This window comes from Impatiens glandulifera, chromosome 6 (assembly GCF_907164915.1).
Source record: "Impatiens glandulifera chromosome 6, dImpGla2.1, whole genome shotgun sequence".
NCBI lineage: Eukaryota > Viridiplantae > Streptophyta > Magnoliopsida > Ericales > Balsaminaceae > Impatiens > Impatiens glandulifera.
The window spans coordinates 52,263,591-52,282,711 of NC_061867.1; the positions used below are offsets into that span (position 1 = coordinate 52,263,591).

The 19,121-nt window shown below is 27.7% G+C and overlaps 3 protein-coding genes across 3 annotated transcripts; 2 read left to right on the forward strand and 1 right to left on the reverse strand.

Moving 5' to 3' along the window:
- Nucleotides 1-4,658: 4,658 nt before the first annotated feature.
- LOC124942243 (metal tolerance protein 1-like) lies at nucleotides 4,659-7,006 on the forward strand. Its single transcript, XM_047482704.1, has 2 exons — nucleotides 4,659-4,818; nucleotides 5,686-7,006. Exon 2 carries the CDS (start codon nucleotides 5,686-5,688, stop codon nucleotides 6,787-6,789), a length of 1,104 nt encoding a protein of 367 aa, XP_047338660.1. The 5' UTR covers nucleotides 4,659-4,818; the 3' UTR covers nucleotides 6,790-7,006.
- Nucleotides 7,007-13,432: 6,426 nt separating this feature from the next.
- On the forward strand, nucleotides 13,433-15,941 carry LOC124941759 (soluble inorganic pyrophosphatase 1-like). The gene is made up of 8 exons (XM_047482112.1): nucleotides 13,433-13,552; nucleotides 13,674-13,821; nucleotides 13,914-13,942; nucleotides 14,379-14,444; nucleotides 14,585-14,692; nucleotides 15,145-15,331; nucleotides 15,421-15,502; nucleotides 15,603-15,941. The coding sequence occupies exons 2-8, from the start codon at nucleotides 13,680-13,682 to the stop codon at nucleotides 15,643-15,645; spliced, it is 657 nt and encodes a 218-aa protein (XP_047338068.1). The 5' UTR covers nucleotides 13,433-13,552; nucleotides 13,674-13,679; the 3' UTR covers nucleotides 15,646-15,941.
- A 741-nt stretch (nucleotides 15,942-16,682) lies between these two features.
- LOC124942524 (mitochondrial import inner membrane translocase subunit Tim13-like) lies at nucleotides 16,683-18,404 on the reverse strand. Its single transcript, XM_047483046.1, has 2 exons — nucleotides 18,178-18,404; nucleotides 16,683-17,046 (listed from the first exon to the last, which is right to left on the reverse strand). Exons 1-2 carry the CDS (start codon nucleotides 18,292-18,294, stop codon nucleotides 16,897-16,899), a joined length of 267 nt encoding a protein of 88 aa, XP_047339002.1. The 5' UTR covers nucleotides 18,295-18,404; the 3' UTR covers nucleotides 16,683-16,896.
- Nucleotides 18,405-19,121: the final 717 nt, after the last annotated feature.

Below are 19,121 nucleotides of genomic sequence, written 5' to 3' on the forward strand. Positions count from 1 at the left end.
TCTATTGACTTAAACTCTACGTTAAAATAAGGTTATAATCGTAGAAAGTAAGGATATAATTGTAAAAAACGTATTGTTGAACAAGTAAAAAAAAAATAATGTAAATATGAATGATAATGGGTACCCGTATAACTAATACCCGGTGGTTATGATCAGAAATGAGAATGGTAGAATGTTATTCGATCGGGTTCGGGATTGGGAATAAAGAGTATGTCAAACCCGAAACTCGATACTCTGACAATATTAATATTAAAAAAATATATAATTTTTTTTTAAAAAAAAAGATGAGTTTTCAAAATTTTAATCATTATAATTATTAAAATAAATATATATCATTTATTATACTCACCTATATTTCATGTAAACCAAAATATTTATTATTCATCATATTTATATTTATTTCCCTCTTCATTTTACTCTTGAATATCGTTATCTTTACAAAATGATTTTCTCTCTCCTTATTCTTAAACTTTAATATCATTTTCTCTACATGATATTATTTAACTTTTCTTAAACTTTAACATCATTCTTTTACAAAAGGTTATTTATCTCTCTTATTCTTAATCTTCAACATCATTTTCTTTACAAAATGATATTTACATCACTTTATTTTTCATTATCAACATCATTCTCTCTAGTTTTTTAATATTATTTTCTCTAAAATTTCTTCAATGTTATTCTTTTATCTCTCCTCATTCTCAATCTTCAACATCATTTCTTTTACAAAATTATTATTTTCCTATCATTATTCTTAATCATCAACATAATTTTTCTCTTAGTTTTGTAATATTGTTCTCTCTAATTTCTTCAACATTATTCTTTATAGTTTATTCTTCAATTATAATAATTAAAATATTGTTATATTTTTTTGACTAACATATTTTTTTTTATATTATTAGTATTAAAGTTATATTTTTTATTTTTTCAATATCTAAAATCTTATAATTATTTAATCGGGTAATGGTGTAACCATAAAGGATTGGGTACCCAAAAATTAGGGATGGGGACACAAATAGAGATACCCGTTGGGTTCGAGATCGGGTAGTATAAGAAAAATCGGGTTCAAGGATAGGTATCTCACTGCCCGACGGGTAGGATAGCCGTTGTCATCCCTAAATGTAAGTCATATTTAAAAGTAATTAAATTTTATGTGGAAGATGATTTTCTCAAAGAGAAATTATTTATACAACACCTTTATACAATATCTTTATATAGCACCTATCTAATTTGACCAAAAATTTTTTTATCTCTTTTATATTTTTTCAAGATATATTTTCTATTTTTGCCAAATCAGGTAGGTGTTGTATAATGATGCTGTATAAATCATTTCGCTTTCTCAAAATAGTTTAAATACTATTTTTAATATTCTTCTTAGTTTAAATGAAATTGGTCTATCTTATAAAATTAATATTTTGAGTTTTATAACTTAATTATGCTATATTGTTTTTTTTTTTCTAATGATTTGGTGAGTTTTTATCTTAAAAAAATATTATTGTTGTTGAAAAAACAAATTATTTGGACTTTTAATTTATGAAATTATTATAATGTATTTTGTATTAATTTTTTTAAAATAAAGTAAAAAGTATTTAAATATTTTAATTAATGAAAAGAGTAGTTTGATAATTGGATTGATAATGGTGTAACAGATAAAAAAAAATCTCAAAATACATATATCATTTATCTTCTTATTTCTTATTGTCTATCATATTACTAGATTCATTAACTTAAATAATAAAATACTTATTTTTTCTCTTCAAATTATTCAAATAACCCTAAACATAACAATTCCGAAATATTAATCCAACTTTACCAAGATTATATATATATATATATATATATATATATATATATATATATAATACTATTCCAATTATTAGATTCCAAATTCAAAAATTAGTAAATAGTATTAAAATAAACAGATTCATATATATATATATATATATATTAATTATTTTAGGCAATCAATTTGAATTTTGAATTTTTGGCCCGCAAGTTGCATTTGTAATGTGTTTGCTTGGGCCTATCTTGGGGCACGAAATGGTTGGGCCGGTGACGACTGTAAATTTGAATAGATTTGGTTGTATAAAAATAAATTCATTTAAGGAATAACAATATAAACACTGATTTTTAAAATAGTGACAAAAATAAAATAAAACAGCTATCCACGGTTCTAACTAAGGATGACAATGGGTATCTGTATATCCGACACCCGTGGGTATCCGATGGTCGGGTTCGAGTTCGGGTATTTTAAATCGGGTCGGGATCGGAAATGGGGACTGAAAATGATTACCCGATCGAGTTCGGGGATGGAGAATATATAAAATCCAAACAGATACCCAAAAATATAAATATTATATATATATATGTATATGTTAAAAATTAAATTAACTTTTCAAATTTCAAATCAATACAATCCTTATAAATTTACATTAAATATATTAATTAATTAGTTATATCAACACTCAACACTCAACCACCCACTCTCTACGTCATAATTAATTTAATTTATATTCCTCATGACTCTTAATATTTCTTTCTTTAATAACAAAAATTTTCCCTCTCTATTCATTTCTTATTTTCAAGATTAACATCTCTTATCTATTTTGTTTCAACATTTTCTCTAATTTTTGTTGAACTTCTCTTTAATTTTTGTTGAAGTTCATATATGTATATTGTTCAATTTCTATAATATAACTAGTAATTAATATTTTCATATGTATTTTTAATATTTAATATTTAGTATATTTAGAAAATAATAAATAAAAATTCATATTTTAATCGGGTAATGAGGTACCCGGTGAATCGGGGATGGGGATACAAATAGATATACCTGTCGGTTTCGGGATCGGGGATGGGTAATAGAATAAAAATCGGGTTCGGGGATGGGTAATTCACTACCCGGCGAGTAGGGAAGGGGCGGATCCATGTACAAAGTTACCTGGGTCGTAGCCCGGGTAGCCTAAAATACTTTGTATGTATTTGACAATAACGACGGGTTTTCCCGTTGTTATTGACAAGTTTCATGTCGCTAAAGTATAACATTCACATTAAAACTTGATATTATTATCAAGCTAGTCCGGATATATTTTGTATAAAAAAAGTTAGCTCGAGTAGATTTCAAATCCTGGCTCCGTCCCTGGAGTATGGTTTCCGTTGCCATCCCTAGTTCTAACATAGCAGCCTTGGATACCCAGACTCTTCGAGGTTCTGATTTCGAGTTCGTAAAATGGCAAGTTCCGATCGTTTTGTTGAATATGTGTACAAGCTATATTTTTAATCCGCGAAAATTAGTCACGCCACCCGAAATAAATGCAAAATCCAACTTCTTTTTATTTTATTAATAAAAATATAAAAAACTAGTGAATGGGAAAGAAAAAAAAAAGTTAAGCTCAACACATAACAAAATAATTAATAAACTTAATAGGTCAAAGACATTTTTATTTATTTATTATATAAGAATTCAATTATTTATTAAGTTAGATAAAAAAAAAAAATAATAAATCTAGGACAGCTAACTGTCAAACTGTCAATGGAGTCAATGAAAGATGATCAACTCACGAATATAAAATAAGAGCAAATTATTGGGTTCAAATACAATATAAAGCAATTAACTTAACTTAATTACTACTTTTGAACCATTTACTTTGATATTTGTTTTTGTTAATTTGAGGAAATTAGCTTCCCTTCACCATCATTATCCCTAATTCAACATGATTTTTTATTCAAAATTTTGTAACCTTTTAAACTTTAGTGGTTGATTAAGACAATTTAAAAGTTAGAATATGATAGTACAATGTTACCAAAAAAAAGGGTAATTTTCATAAGTTGTAAATCTTATATTCATGAATTGACTACCTTATAAAATAATAACGATTAAAAATAGAGTCACAAACAAATCATGTATCAACAAACAAAACATGAATCAACAAACAACACTCTTGTTGAGTTAAAAATTGTATGTATAAATTAACAATAGAATAAAATGCTTGTTAATGTTTTTTTTTTAATTGTTTAATTTTAATTTTTTAAAAGTTTATATTAAGAATGAAAAAAATCGTTTAAGCACACAACGATAAAATATGACATGACATGAAAATAAAAAATAAGAAAAAACGATATTCAATAAATTATCGAGCTCGTAAATCATAAAAAAAAACGATTAAGTTTCAGACAAACTTTACTGGTTTCTTGAACGAATTTTAGAAAATGTCATAATATATAATAATAGTTATTATGAATGATACGCGTCAGACAACTATGATTATTGAAAGCTCGTCGATTTCTCTCCAACCAGATAATCCACTAAAAAACAATTGGGATAATAACTCAAATATGTAGGTCATCAATCCAATTTTTTCAGAAACTACCCAAAGATTCGAGCTCAAATACCAGTCACCCATCGACAATGCAAAACTAAGTGAGTTGCCGATTAACTTCTTTGTGACTAGTTATAATACAATTTTTTTTTTTTTAATGTAAGTATCATTTTTTTAATTTATTAAATTATTATTTTTATATTTAAAATTATATAAAAGTATTTTAATATTTTAACTTGGGTATATAAAAAGAAATAAAATGTGATAAAACCAAACAAGTTTAGATGGATCCAGAAAATTAAAGGTTTAATTTTTCACACCCAAGAAGAGTCACAGTCTGCTAGCGCGGTTTACCCATACTATCCACTTCGTCTCTTTGCGGTCATAGGCTCTGCTATGAGCTCCAAAGATCGTGTCTGTCAATGTCAGTGAGATTTCTAGAGCGATATCATTAATAATTTGGTTAATTCCCATCTGAATTTCAACCATCCGAAGCTTGAAGGTAAGCCCTAATGCCATTTTTCTTCTTCCTTTTCTATTCAAACAAATGGGTTATCATTGATATTCAATACCCTTCATTAAATCTGCAGATTAGGTCTTTTATTAATCGAAGATTTCTGTTTTTTGTTTGATTGTGGATTGATTCTTGTCATTTTATAGCCAACGACATTTCAACCTTTTCCCCTGAGTTATTTTATATGGTTGTGTGGATCTTGTGATGTTTGTTCTTGTTCATGGTTATCAATAAGTTAATGGGTTTTCATTTATGAAGTTGGATTCATTCAATTCTATGGATCAGGTCATAGTCATACCATATGTCTTTCTTTTTCGTTTATCAGGACAGTAGTAACGAAAATGGATCATGTTTCTTTCTGTTAGTTAGGGTTTCATTCATCTGACTAATGGGTTTTCTATTATGATTTGAATCTTAAATTGGGTTGAACTTGATTTTGAATATTTGCGTTTAAAATCTGTTTTCAGTTTCTATCTTTGACTGTATTGAGGTTTGATTGAGCCAATTGATTTGACTAAAACCTTATCCTTTTTTTACTTATGATTGGATTGTTCTTATCATTATGTATCTGGATGATGAGAATGTTTGAAAACTAAACTTAGTCAAAATATATTGTCTGTTTCTCATCTAGATTTGGATACAGAAACATAAATTATAACTGTTTCCTAATGGGTACATGCTTGGAAGATAGGTAACTCAAATACCCTAAATTTATTGGATTTATCATATGAAATCTTATCTAACTACTTAGGAGTTGCCTAATTTCTCCTGTAAGATTGATAAACTATATCCTTCTCTGTTCTTTTTTTGTGTTTAAATATGATTTTCTGAAGTTGGGCCATATTTTCTTCTCAGATGGAAGTGCATATCAATGAAGATGAACATACGACAAGTGGTGTTATCGTTAAGAAATTTTGCGGGGAAGTAAAATGTGGGTTCTCAGATTCCAAGAACAGTTCGAATGAAGAACAAGAACGTACAGCCTCTATGAGGAAACTAGGTATCGCGGTTGGACTCTGTGTCATCTTTATGGCAGTTGAAGTTGTCGGAGGCATCAAAGCTAATAGTCTCGCCATTTTGACTGACGCGGCCCACTTGTTGTCTGATGTGGCGGCCTTCGCGATTTCCTTGTTCTCGATATGGGCATCGGGGTGGGAAGCAAACCCTCGACAATCCTATGGTTTCTTTAGGATTGAGATACTCGGGGCCTTAGTTTCCATTCAGATGATTTGGCTTCTTGCGGGTATCCTTGTTTATGAAGCCATTACGAGACTCCTTCACGAAACGGGTGAAGTCCAAGGATTTCTTATGTTTCTCGTCGCTACTTTCGGTCTAATTGTCAATATTATAATGGCTGTCTTATTAGGCCACGATCACGGGCATGGTCATAGCCATGGGGACCATGATCATGATCATAATGGGCATGGTCATAGCCACGGGGACCATGATCATGATCATCACGAGCATGATCATGGAGATGAGGAGCAACCACTAATTAAAGATGGAAAGAAGAAAAAAACGAGAAATATAAACGTGCAAGGGGCATATCTTCATGTGCTCGGAGATTCGATACAAAGTATTGGCGTGATGATTGGCGGGGGACTTATATGGTGGAAACCGCAATGGAAGGTTATTGATCTAATTTGCACACTTGTGTTTTCAGTGATTGTGTTGGGAACGACGATCAATTTGTTAAGGAATATCCTCGAGGTTTTGATGGAGAGCACTCCAAGAGAGATTGATGCGGGTAAGCTAGAAAAGGGAATATGCGAGATGGATGAAGTGGTGGCGATTCATGAGTTGCATATTTGGGCGATTACGGTTGGTAAGATTTTGTTAGCTTGTCACGTGAAAATCAAACCTGAAGAAAATGCAGATTTGGTACTAGATAAGGTTATAGAGTATATTAGGCGAGAATACAATATTAGTCATGTTACTATTCAAATAGAACGGGAGTGAATATGAATGGATCGGAAGAAGTGTCGTTTGAAATCCAATTGTGTCTGTCTTTTCGGAATCAAGGTGGTTCTAGGGTACTTTTTTCGGATGGTTGTTATGAGTGGTTTTGGCTTGAAGATGTGTCCAATTACTATTATGTTGAAGTAAGCATTCCAATGTTTTATTTTTAATTCGTTTCAAAATGTTTGGTAGTTTGAATGAAGATGAAATTGTGTTACATTGCTTTTTATGTGCAGTCTTAACCTTTGTCTATAGTTATGGATGACATTCATTAAGTATTGTTATGTTAATTGAAAAAGCTCAAAATAAAAGAAAAAGAGGATGATTAGAATTTGGCTCTTGGCATGGAGATTCTATGAGGAAAATGATAAGTTTGGGGTAAGGGCAATTCAGGCTAAGTATGACATAGTAGGGATGGTTTTCAAAGAAGGTTTCTTAGGCTCTGTAGAAAACACCCATTTCAGTGTGGTTTGGTGGTGAACGAAAATTTAACTGAGTTTTGGTGTGTAATATAGTCCTTTTTTTTATGTTAACGCAACTCATTCGGAGTTACGGCTAAACCCCGAGTTAAGCACACATAACCCGGCACTCAACCATCTTATGATGTTTTAACCTCATAATACGACAATTGATGACATGTTTGATATTATCAATGCAAAATTTGTGAATGTCTTAGGTTTAAACATCTATTTCAGATAACGATGATAAAATAAAAACGATAAAATAAAAAGATATGCAAGTTTAATGTAATTATCCTTTTGTCGATTATAAGGAGTGGGTGCTACAAAAATGCATTTTTAGTGTAAATTGTAATGTTTTATAGGAAATCATGACATGCTAAAAGAAATTGTATCCATAAAACATACAATAATTTTGGACCAAGAAGAACATGAGAGAATGGAAGCAAAAGAACATCAAAAATAAAATAGTAAAAAAATAAAATGAAATATTCACAACCACTTCAATTATGAGAATAACAAATTGAATGATTCAAAATTCAACAAGGTAACAATGTATAGATCAATGTCAACATAAGTTCTTTCAAAAATCATGATGTTCTTAATTAGTATTTTATATATTTTTGATATTTAAAAAATCATGATATTCTTTATTAGTGTCTTACATATTTTTGTTATAATATCTTTTTATGGTTAAATGTTTTGAGCATTTTGAATGTTTATAATGTTGTAAGTGCTTTTTAATTCATTTGTGTTAACTAATATTACAATTTGATTTGTAATGGTTTCTTTTCTCGCTTTTTATTTTTTATTTTGTTGTTGAACATTGATTTTTTTTTATATATAAAAAAAACAGAGTGATATTATAGATGAGTTTTTGATCCCATATTCTATCAACTACTTGGGATATTGTATGATTGACTAAAATTAAAAATGTAATCAGTATAATGATAAAGAATATTCTAATTTAAATTGAAAACAAGGCCTAAAAATGGATGAAAAAGCTGTTCCAGCTGTTTTTTTTTAAGTGGAAAAGTGGGGGCCAAACCTCTCAATGCTCTTCTATATTTTATTAGGTAATTCTTGTTTGGTTGATAAGTTGGTTTAGAGCTTAACTAGGGATGATTTTAGAGAGCCGAAGAGAGGAGAGAATAACTCAAAACCAAACAAAGCTTAAACTGTGTATGTACTTTGGATAAAACTAGGTCCGGTAATTTCTATCCCCACACGAACACAAACCGAACTAAACAATGAAAAAAATCATGTTATGGTAATGTATTATTTAAGTTTGGGTCGAAATTAAGTTGATATTTAACCTGATTATTAAGCCGGTTAAAATTGGGTCGACCTTAAATGACCCAAAATAGATCGCCAATTTGTTTACTATTTTCTTTGGTAAAATTTTGTGTTTTCTATTTCCTACTCATTCATTTTTTTAGAGTTGATGTGATATTAATTACATCGACTTAAATCGGATTGAGTTCGAATTGAGTCAAATCAATCTGTTCAATTACAAATAAACATGTTAGGTTTATGTTAGAGATTTTGACATGAATTACTAAATATGTCAATTTATATTAATATCGCTCGTTAACCTCCCAATCTGAACATGTAAACCACTCATCAAACTCTATCATAATTTTTACACACTCAAAAATATATATTTATTTGAGCCCATTAAGAAGTCATTTGATTTGAGATTCTTTGAAAAGAAATATTAATCAAAATTTAGGGATGCTTGGTTTTTGGTTATTTAAATCAATTGTGTCGAGTTAAGGTTTTATGTTAAAGATTTTAATTTAAATTACTAAATAGGTTAGTTCACGTTAATATGGCTCAACTTATTAATTTATCATCCAACTCGTAAACTATGAGGCTCATGGCTAAGTCTCAAACTATATCATAATTTTTTACACACCCAAAACTATATATTTATTTGAGCCCATTAAGAAATCATTTGATTTGAGATTCTTTAAAAAAAAAAAAAATGAATCAATATTCAGAATGAATGGTTTTGACAAACTTAGACTATTTTTTTAATAATTATTTAATTTATTAATCAAAATATTAAAATATTTTTTATATTAAATTATAATTTTTTATTTATCATTAAATATTAATACATATTAAGTTTTTTTGTAAAATAAAATTAAAATCTCTTCAAAATTATTACCAATAATTAATTTTTAAATAAATATTATATTTTTAAAACTTAAATCTGAACCATACCTAGTTTACAGTTAGATACTAAACTCGGAATTCATTAATTGACATATTAGAATACTTATTCTGAAAAGTTCTACAAATACATAAAAAATAATTTTACATAAAATAAATCGCCATGAGGAGGAATCATTTTACATATTTCACCTGTTTGAAATTTAAGTTTATCTAAATTTTTTTTGTCTCAATAAGTTTATTTTGAAAATATTTAAAGTTTGAGTGGAATTGAGTTTAATGAATTTTTTTTATTAAATTTGTTAATATATATATATATATATATATAATAAAATATATTTTATAACATTATTTCATCTAAATTAATATAAAAAAATATTTACAAATAAATTTATTAAAAAATATTAATGCCCCCAAATTAACATCTGGATTTTTTTTATTACAACAGTTTAACAATTTTTTGAAGCTGTTTGATTTATGTTTCTTAAGGTTTTTTCTTTTTATGAAAAAACTTATATATTATATTTGATTTTTTTTACAAAAATATTAAAATATTCATATTCTTTTATAAAATTTAAATTTTAAATAAAAAAGATATTATAATAATTTAACACATTAAAAATTCAAATAAACTATAATTTTAGAAACAAATATTTAAAAACATTAATCCATCATCAAACAAGCTCTAAGAAAAACACAATTGAATGACAAAATTCTTTATTTGTCTTTATTTAATCAAACGTGGTATGCATATATTATATATTGGGTTCACACTCATTTTTATTTGATTTAAAATTTATTTTATTTGTATCTTATAAAGAAGAAAAGAGTACAAAATTCATATGCTTGTTTGATTTAACTTATTTTTAATATTGAAAGTTAGCAATGGAAATTATTTTTGTCACTTGAATTATCTTAATGATTTAATTTATTTATTAAAATTATTATAGCAATTTATTTGAAAATCAATTCATAAATCAAACTAGCCTTCTTAGGCCTAGTTAGATGAGGGGGGTTTTTGGGATAAAACCCAGTTTTTATCCCAAAACCCAAACATCTTATCAATCATCAAATCAAATAATTTTATCATTCAAATATCAAAACTACCATATAATTTTATCTTTTCTCTCTAAACCACCATTCTCTCACCTACACCATATCTTCTAAAGTCAAAGGGCAAATTAGTCTTTAAATTTTAAAAACCAATTTTTTCTTACTTTTTATCAAACAAGGTTTTTTTTGGATAAAACCCAGACAAAATCCAAAAAACCACTTCCTCAAACAAGGCTTTAGTCCTTGTTGGGTTTGAATTTTCACTCTCCTTTTTTCGTCATATCACTTAATTCATTAACAAAAATAATAAAATATATTATATTTTTATTTTTATTTTATTATATATAAATATCATTTAAGTCTTTTTATCCAAAATATTTCAATCTTCTAAAAATTATCGTCAATCATTATTTTTCAAATAATACAAATATATATATATATATATGTCCGAATTGCCGGGTCGAGAGCTGTGGTTAATTTGGATATATATGTGAGAGTAAATATATATTTGGGTCGGATTATGGGTTGACCCGACCATTAACTTAAAACGGTTTAAAATAAAATTAAAAATGTCGAACTCGCAACCTAACAAAACAAGTTCAATCCTTTAACTAACTAGGCTAATAACACTTTATATTTTAAATTAATATCAAATTAGATGAATGCGGTGCATTTTAACAATATAAGTTCAACTTTTTAACTAACTGATATATATATATATATAATGATCCTTAATTTTTAAAGTGTTCGGATTGTCGGGTCGAGAGCTGTGGTTAATTTGGATATATATATGTGAGAGTAAATGAATATTTGAGTCGAATTGTGGGTTGACCCGCCTATAAACTTAAAACAATTTAAAATAAAATTAAAAATAATATATATATGTTTCGAATTAAAAATGTTATCGTAACTTTTTTCCATAATTTTTTCATATCATTATTCGTGTAAATGAATGGATTACATGCTAATATGTCAGTTTTCTTAAAAAAATCTTATTCGAACATGTCTTTAGATGTGAGTTATGTGATTGGAACATGCAATACACGTCCGTTCCCATTGCAGTCTGCAAATAAAATACTCATTATGATTTGTCAGTTCATTATTGTATCTTAAATTTTTTATTTGTCTAGTTGACTATGATTATTAGGCTTATTCGATATTGGATTATTTAAATAACTGATTATTTAAATAACTGATTATGGTGGGTATATTTTTAGTAAAAAATTTAAAAAATATTAATATAATAATAAAATAAAAATAAATAAAAAAATAAATAAAAAAATAAAAGGTATTTTAATATTTTAAATAATGTATTAAATGATAGGATAAAGATTAGTGATATTAAAATTTTGAATTATTTAAAGAGTTAAAAAGCCTTATTAATTATTTGGTTTGTTATTATGTTTAAAAAGAATAAAAATAAGAGAGATAAACTAATGTTTTTAATAAGAGTGTTTAATCTTGAATTTTTTTCAAACTATGTTTAATAAAATAGTATGTTATTTACATTTTTTTTTATTTATTTATTAAAATGTTGTTTTGTATTTAAAATTTAAATTTAATAAAATAAAGTAGATATATTTTAATTGTTGAATGAGTGATTTGATTATATAAGAATATAGACATAATTTTATAAAAATCCAATAAAGTTAAAAATTCTCTAAAATTTCAAATGAAATTTGCTTTAATTTTATTTTTTAACTATAATTATTTTAAAAGTTTGTTAAAAATAACTACTTATTCACATGGGAGTGGACTATCGGTCAAAATTAGGGGTATATAGATATGGTATATCTTATCAAAATTTTCGGTATATACAAAATTCATACTTATACTTTACCGATAATTTAGTATATCGAAATTTCAGTAGGATACAAATAACATACCGATTATATCGAATATTTATGATATATCGAGATTTCGGTACAATATCAATATTTTATTGAATCTTCGTATAATACAAGAAACATAACGATATATCAAATATTTATAATATATTGAGATTTCAGTATAATATCGGTATTATATTATTTATACCGAAAAATATATTTATTTTATTTAGAAAAAATTGTAAAAAATAAAACGGTACAAATGTTAGAAGAAATAATATATTTACTAAGAGTTAGTTTTTTTTAAGAAATAAAATGAATCTTCTTAGATTAGAGATATATTTTTTTTTATTAAGAGTTGAGTCTAAAATTTGTTTGAATAATGAGAGAAAATAAATAGTTTAAAAGTTGAACCTCAAATTTAGATAAATTTTTTGTTTTTATAATATGTGAATTAAAAATAAAATAAAATTAGACTTAAGTTATTTATAATTTATTAGACATTATTTATTTAAATATAAAAATTATATATATATATATATATATATATTTTTTTGTAATTTATAAATATTATTTTGATATTCATTGATATATCAAAATTCTGACAAATTTATACAAACATTGTACAAATCATTTCGGTATAATACCATATCTTGTTTTTTTATTTTTATTATATATATATATATATAAAAACAAAACATTTTTAATATTACTGTACAATATTTTTTTTTACCGAAAATATTAATAATATATTTTGAGTGGGTTAGCTATTCTTAATGATCCATCCTTATAGGACTAGTTTGATTTAACTTCTGATATTATTTAACTTATTTGAATTGTTGTGTTTGATATGTTTAATTTTTTTAATTTCAAATTATTATATATATATTCGATTTTATTAAAATATATATTTGTAAATTTAATATTATAAGAGTCAAGACTTTTTTTTAAATATAATGAAAGACCTACATTTCAATAAACCATGTTAGGTAATAAATAATAATAATATTAGGTTGGTCAAAGTAAAAAACTGTTCAAAATTGAATGATCCAACGGCTGTAATTCATTCAAAAATATATATTTCACTATCAGAAGCATCACATGTTGCTATAAAATACACCCAGAAGTAGACAACTCAGAAACCAGATCCCTTTTTCTCTTTCGTCGTCTCCTCAATTTCTCAGGCCGCCATTTTCACCAAATTTCAAGCTTTTTTCTCTTCTGGGTTTCGACCGATCTAACTTAAAGGTACTGTTTTTTCATCTCTAGTTCATAGTTATTGATATTTCTTGTGATACCCATTTAAGATTTAGAGATTTTGGTTATGATTTGTGATCTTATCTTTGTGATTGAATTGTTGATTTTCAGAAATATGAGTAACGAGGGAGGAGTGCCAAGTGGTGAAGTAGTTAACAAAAATCTCACAAGGGTAACTCCCCGTTTGAATCAAAGGATTCTTTCTACTTTGTCCAGGAGATCAGTTGCTGCTCATCCATGGCATGATCTTGAGATTGGTAATTTTGTTATTTATAAATCAAGATTCTGTTATTCTTATTATGATATATGGAAGAAGATGAACTGATTGATTAATTAATCTTGTTTTCAGGACCTGGAGCTCCACAAGTTGTTAATTGTGTATGTATTCTAAATTCAACAAACAAGAGTTTGATTTGATTAATTAATCTTGATTTGATTTTAGATCACGAGTCAACAAATAATCTTAGATTATGACTTAGATTATGACTGATCATTCTTAGTGGGAATCGAATAGGAGACATTTGGTCTGTCTGATAGGCAAGACCCTTAAGACACACTTGAGATCGGGTCATAGATCGTGATAAAATACTAGTTTTCAAATATGCTCATCGAGGAAACCCTACCCCAAAGCTTGTTTGATCTGGGTTTATTTGAATGTATGCTCATCGATATTGATTTTAGTTGATGATTTGAATGATTAGATGAAAGAAGTGATTGATGATGAAATATTAGTTTTATTTAAACATGGCTAAATCAAATTATGTAGTTAAGACTAAAATTTAAGGTTAAATTAGATCTTAATTTTGTTTTGTAGGTGATTGAGATTCCAAAAGGAAGCAAAGTCAAGTATGAGCTTGATAAGAAGACAGGGTTGATTAAGGTAACATGATTATGTGTTCATCTATTTTCCTTTTAATCTGGTTCAATACTAGACACATCCTCTTAAAGAACATTGGAACTCAAACCTTTTTTGAACGCGTCAGTTCTTTTTATTAATGATTCATGTAAATGGCTGGGCAGGTTGATCGTGTGCTGTATTCGTCGGTGGTTTATCCTCACAACTATGGCTTTATTCCGCGAACATTGTGCGAAGATAATGATCCTTTGGACTGTTTGGTCCTCATGCAGGTAATGTTCATGTCTTTTGTTTGGTCTATTTTTGGTTTTTGGTGGAATTGGAATTAGAGATTCAATTCTAAATCCTTTGTTTATTGGGTATATGTTTTTTTAAGTTTCATTTTCATATTCCCATTTGAATTTTTTACTTATTTTTGAAATCAAAGTTCATTTTCTAGAATCATGTTTTTTCTTGAACTAGTCTATCTCCATGGCATTGTACAATTCTAATTCTGTATAATTTATCATAAATTCACTATTTTAAATGTACTTTATTAACTTTATGCTAATAATCAAATTTTATTAATTTACATATTAGTAAAGAAGAACAAAAATTAAAGTTTTATAGATGAGTCACTTTGAATCGATAATTTTCTCAACAATACTAATAATTTCTCCAAATTCAATTCCAATTCTAATTCGAAGTAAAGAAACATAGCCTTATGATTGGATTCTTGGTGCAGGAACCAGTTCAACCTGGTTGTTTTCTTCGAGCCAGGGCCATCGGATTGATGCCCATGATTGATCAAGGAGAAAAAGATGATAAGATCATTGCTGTTTGTGCTGATGATCCTGAATATCGCCATTACACTGACATCTCGCAGCTTGCTCCCCATCGTCTGGCTGAAATTCGTCGTTTCTTTGAAGACTGTAATAATTTTTTTCCTATATTCTTTTTAAACTTTTATCTCTTTCGAATGAGAATGAAGAACAACATTGACTAAACTTGTATTTTTCAGACAAGAAGAATGAGAACAAAGAAGTTGCTGTCGACGATTTCCTGCCTTCGACTACTGCTCATGAAGCCATCCAGTACTCCATGTAAGTTTTGAAAACGTGTCGCCTTATTATTCGTATGTTTCTTTCGTGTTTTCGATTGTTTGTTTGTTAAGATTTGAGAGTAATTATTTGTATTTGGCAGGGATCTTTATGCTGAGTACATCATGCAAACCTTGAGAAGATAGGTTAATGATGGTGAAAATGTTCTTACAATGATAAATTTGAAGGATGAAATTTTCTAATTTTGTTTTGGTTTTTCAAATAATTCTGAGATGTAGCCAAATTTATAAACTTTGGGACATGGCCATTATCCATTTTCATTTTCAAGTTATTAATGAATTTTCTTTTGTAACCAGCATTTTTTTTTATGAGTAATCTCCTTTATAATATTTATGGTTCTATTTCTTCCCAATGTAAGGATTTTCTTTTTAAATGTTAAATTTGTATTATTAATAATATTTGTTTTTTGTTTTTGTTTAAAGTGTGACATAGATCATTAGAAAATAACAATTTAACATATCCAAATGAACTATTCTATGGAAAATGAATAATATATATTTCTATCATGGACAGCAGAAATAATATATATATATTTTTTATAATTTTAAATATTTATCTTATTTTAGAATATAAAAAAATTATTAAATAAAAGTATACATTTTTTTTTTCCAAAAGTGATATACATTTTATACATCGAAATTTTAATAGCAAAGAAGTTTAAGAAGAATAGATCGATTGAAAATAAAAAAAAGAATAAAATTCTCAAATACTTAGTTGCATAAGTGTCGTTTTCCCGAATTCTTTCTTTCCTCCTCATTTTATTCATTGAGTTATTTTGATTTCAGTTCAATTGTCGAGAATTAGATTCGTCAACAACTTGCTCAAATTCACTATAAGAATGTGTAGGTAACGAGAAGTATGCTTTGTCTCAAATTTTAATAAACGTGCAATTTTGATTTTTCAAATTTTTTAATACCGGTAAAAAAAATATAATTTCTCCATTTTTGTTACCAATCTTAAAACTTGCATTTCAACAATTGTAACATTATAAATATAAGTTGATCAAATCAAAAAAACTGTCCAACAATTCAATTAGATTTAAGAATATTTTAAAAAGCTGATTTTTCAATGCCATTACATTTTGTTACTCAAATTTATCAAACATAAGATGAACCTACAAACATTAACAAATCAAAACTATAGCCAACCTAGGATAATAATGAATTCCAAACATTAATAATTAATTATATTCAGATAAATCTCTCCAAAGAAATTATACTAAACAAAATGCAAAATTTCTCAACAATTGATCAAAGTAGCCAGCCAAGCCAACAAAGGCCATCTTCAAAAGTTCTTAACCTTGAAAAAGTGGTGTTATTATGAAAGATCAAATCAATCAATATATTATTTTTTGGGCTTTGTTTGTTTGCAAACTTTCAACGGCCAGAGTTAAAAAGTGCCCTGCTCACAATACCCGTGGCTTCAATGTATCGTTCGACGCATCTGGATACACAGCTGCTTTCGCCACCACTCAAGCTACTTCCCGGTTTTGTAATGCACCTATCAAAGCATTTCCCTCTAACAGTCTGCAAAATTCAGTAAATTTAGAACAAATTATGAAACCATAGTTTATTCTCTCGAGGAAGCGTTCTTAGTGTGAAACGAACCCAAGACTTTTGGTCCACTTGAGCTACGGTAGTAGATTATGTTGGGTATCTTTAAGTTTTGGTTACTTATTTTGTAAGTGACTTTGTATTTCATTTATTAAATTAAGGTCTAGCATTTCAAAAAATAGGAATTTTAAAAGCTCCACATTGATCACATGACTATTATAAGTACTCAAAATGTACCACTAGATGAGAAGAGAATGAACCTAAGCCCTTAAATAAGATAATCATATTCAATACTCTTTCATTCATAACTCCAAATAATACATACTTTAATACTAACTTTACTCTAGAAATTACCCATTTCTTAGTGGAATTGAACCTGATTTTAATGACCTTTCCACTAGAGTTACCCTAGTCGTGTTTTCGAAAGACTCGAATCTGAAACCTTAGGTGCTGCTACTAGTTATCATACTACCATTATACTCTGGAAGAATGTCAGCATCAATGACCAAAACAAACTTTGTAAAACCATTACAGTCAATTGTTAAAATATGTATTGAGACACGAGGCATCGCAAAATTCATACAGTTATAGCTAACATAACCATTACAAACAAACGCAGATACGAAAATCAACTGATCAAGCCACTGTAATACTAATCAGAATTAATCTTATATCATCTACAGCTGAGAACTAATGTGTTTTCTTTATAAAAAGGAGGAGATTTCAGATAAAACTTATAATCTTCATCAATAAATGGAAGACTTGTATACAAAAACCATACATTGATTGCATAGTTTGATGCCAATTAACATTCAATATCTACTGAAAATCAAAACAAATGAACTGAAACTCATCGTTAACATTAAGGAGCATAATCAACCAGCCATCAAAAAGATTGTGTTCTATCTAAGTAAATTCAACAAGATCAGACTAATTCCTCAACATAAGAATCCACCAATGCAAGTTATACAACTACAGGATGCACTATTCTGTTGCAAAATCTACATGTTTCTTCAATTAGGGTTCGTTCTATCGTGTTGTTGTTATATGATAATAATGAATTGAGTTTATTGGGGCGGAGAGAAAGAAAGGAAATTTGAATACCTCAAGGAACTCCTCAGCATAGGCCTGAGCAAGCTGAGTTTTGAGCTGATTCATGATATCCTCCGTCGATGGTTGATGCGATGATCCGGAAGATGATGATGAAGAAAACGAATCCATATTTCTCTGAATCGTCTTTACTCAGTTTTCAATTCTCCCTTGATTTTGAACTCAGATAGCGAGAAACAAGAACCCTAGTTCCTTTCTCTTAAAATCCAAACTAAGCCGCCGCCGAAAGCTTATCGCAGAACGCAGATCGCACGGTATAATTAATTTGTTTAAATAAAATAGGAAATGAATTCTTCTTTCTTCTAGCAATTGCATTTTTATTTGTTTAATAATTAATTACCCAATTAAATAAATAAAGGTTATAAAATTTATATAATAAATAAATACTACAATAATTTAATTAAATCTCATTATATTCTGTAAGCCGACCATTTTGGATATGGCACGGAAAAATAAGGTTAGAATCATGTATTTTTTTGTTCGGGTCGAAATCAGGTAGATCTGTTTAACTTGATTAATAAACATGTCAAAATCAGGTCAACCTGACATGACCCAAAGGAGACCCGATAACCCGTTTACAAGTTTCTCTTGTTGAGTTTTGTGTTATTTTTTCTTAGTCACTCACTCATTTTTTTTTTTTGTAAAATTTTGTATAAGTGAATTTGTGATTTAACTTCATTTTTATTTTGTATTGATGTCATTTTAATTTGAAATAGAGATATAAATTAATTACAATGGGTTTGGTTCTAGTTGAGTTAGGTATATCGGGTCAAACAGGTCAGGTTCAGGTCAAACACAAATAAACAGGCCAAGTTAGAGATTTTGACGCGAATTATTAAACATGTCAGGTTTATATTAGAATCGTTGAACCTGTTAAGTGTTAACTTGTCAACTCGAACCCGCCAATATAACAAAAACTCAAGGATGAATCAACCTAA

What these genes read in the sequence shown, in the direction of transcription:
- LOC124942524 (XM_047483046.1), bottom strand. Translation starts at nt 18,294, where the DNA reads ATGGATTCGTTTTCTTCATCATCATCTTCCGGATCATCGCATCAACCA. An exon ending in ATGCTGAGGAGTTCCTTGAG is followed by an intron (nt 17,047 to 18,177) that starts GTATTCAAATTT and finishes TGAATTTTGCAG; the next exon opens with ACTGTTAGAGGGAAATGCTT.
- LOC124941759 (XM_047482112.1), top strand. Translation starts at nt 13,680, where the DNA reads ATGAGTAACGAGGGAGGAGTGCCAAGTGGTGAAGTAGTTAACAAAAAT. An exon ending in ATGGCATGATCTTGAGATTG is followed by an intron (nt 13,822 to 13,913) that starts GTAATTTTGTTA and finishes TCTTGTTTTCAG; the next exon opens with GACCTGGAGCTCCACAAGTT. An exon ending in CTCCACAAGTTGTTAATTGT is followed by an intron (nt 13,943 to 14,378) that starts GTATGTATTCTA and finishes TTTGTTTTGTAG; the next exon opens with GTGATTGAGATTCCAAAAGG.
- LOC124942243 (XM_047482704.1), top strand. Translation starts at nt 5,686, where the DNA reads ATGGAAGTGCATATCAATGAAGATGAACATACGACAAGTGGTGTTATC.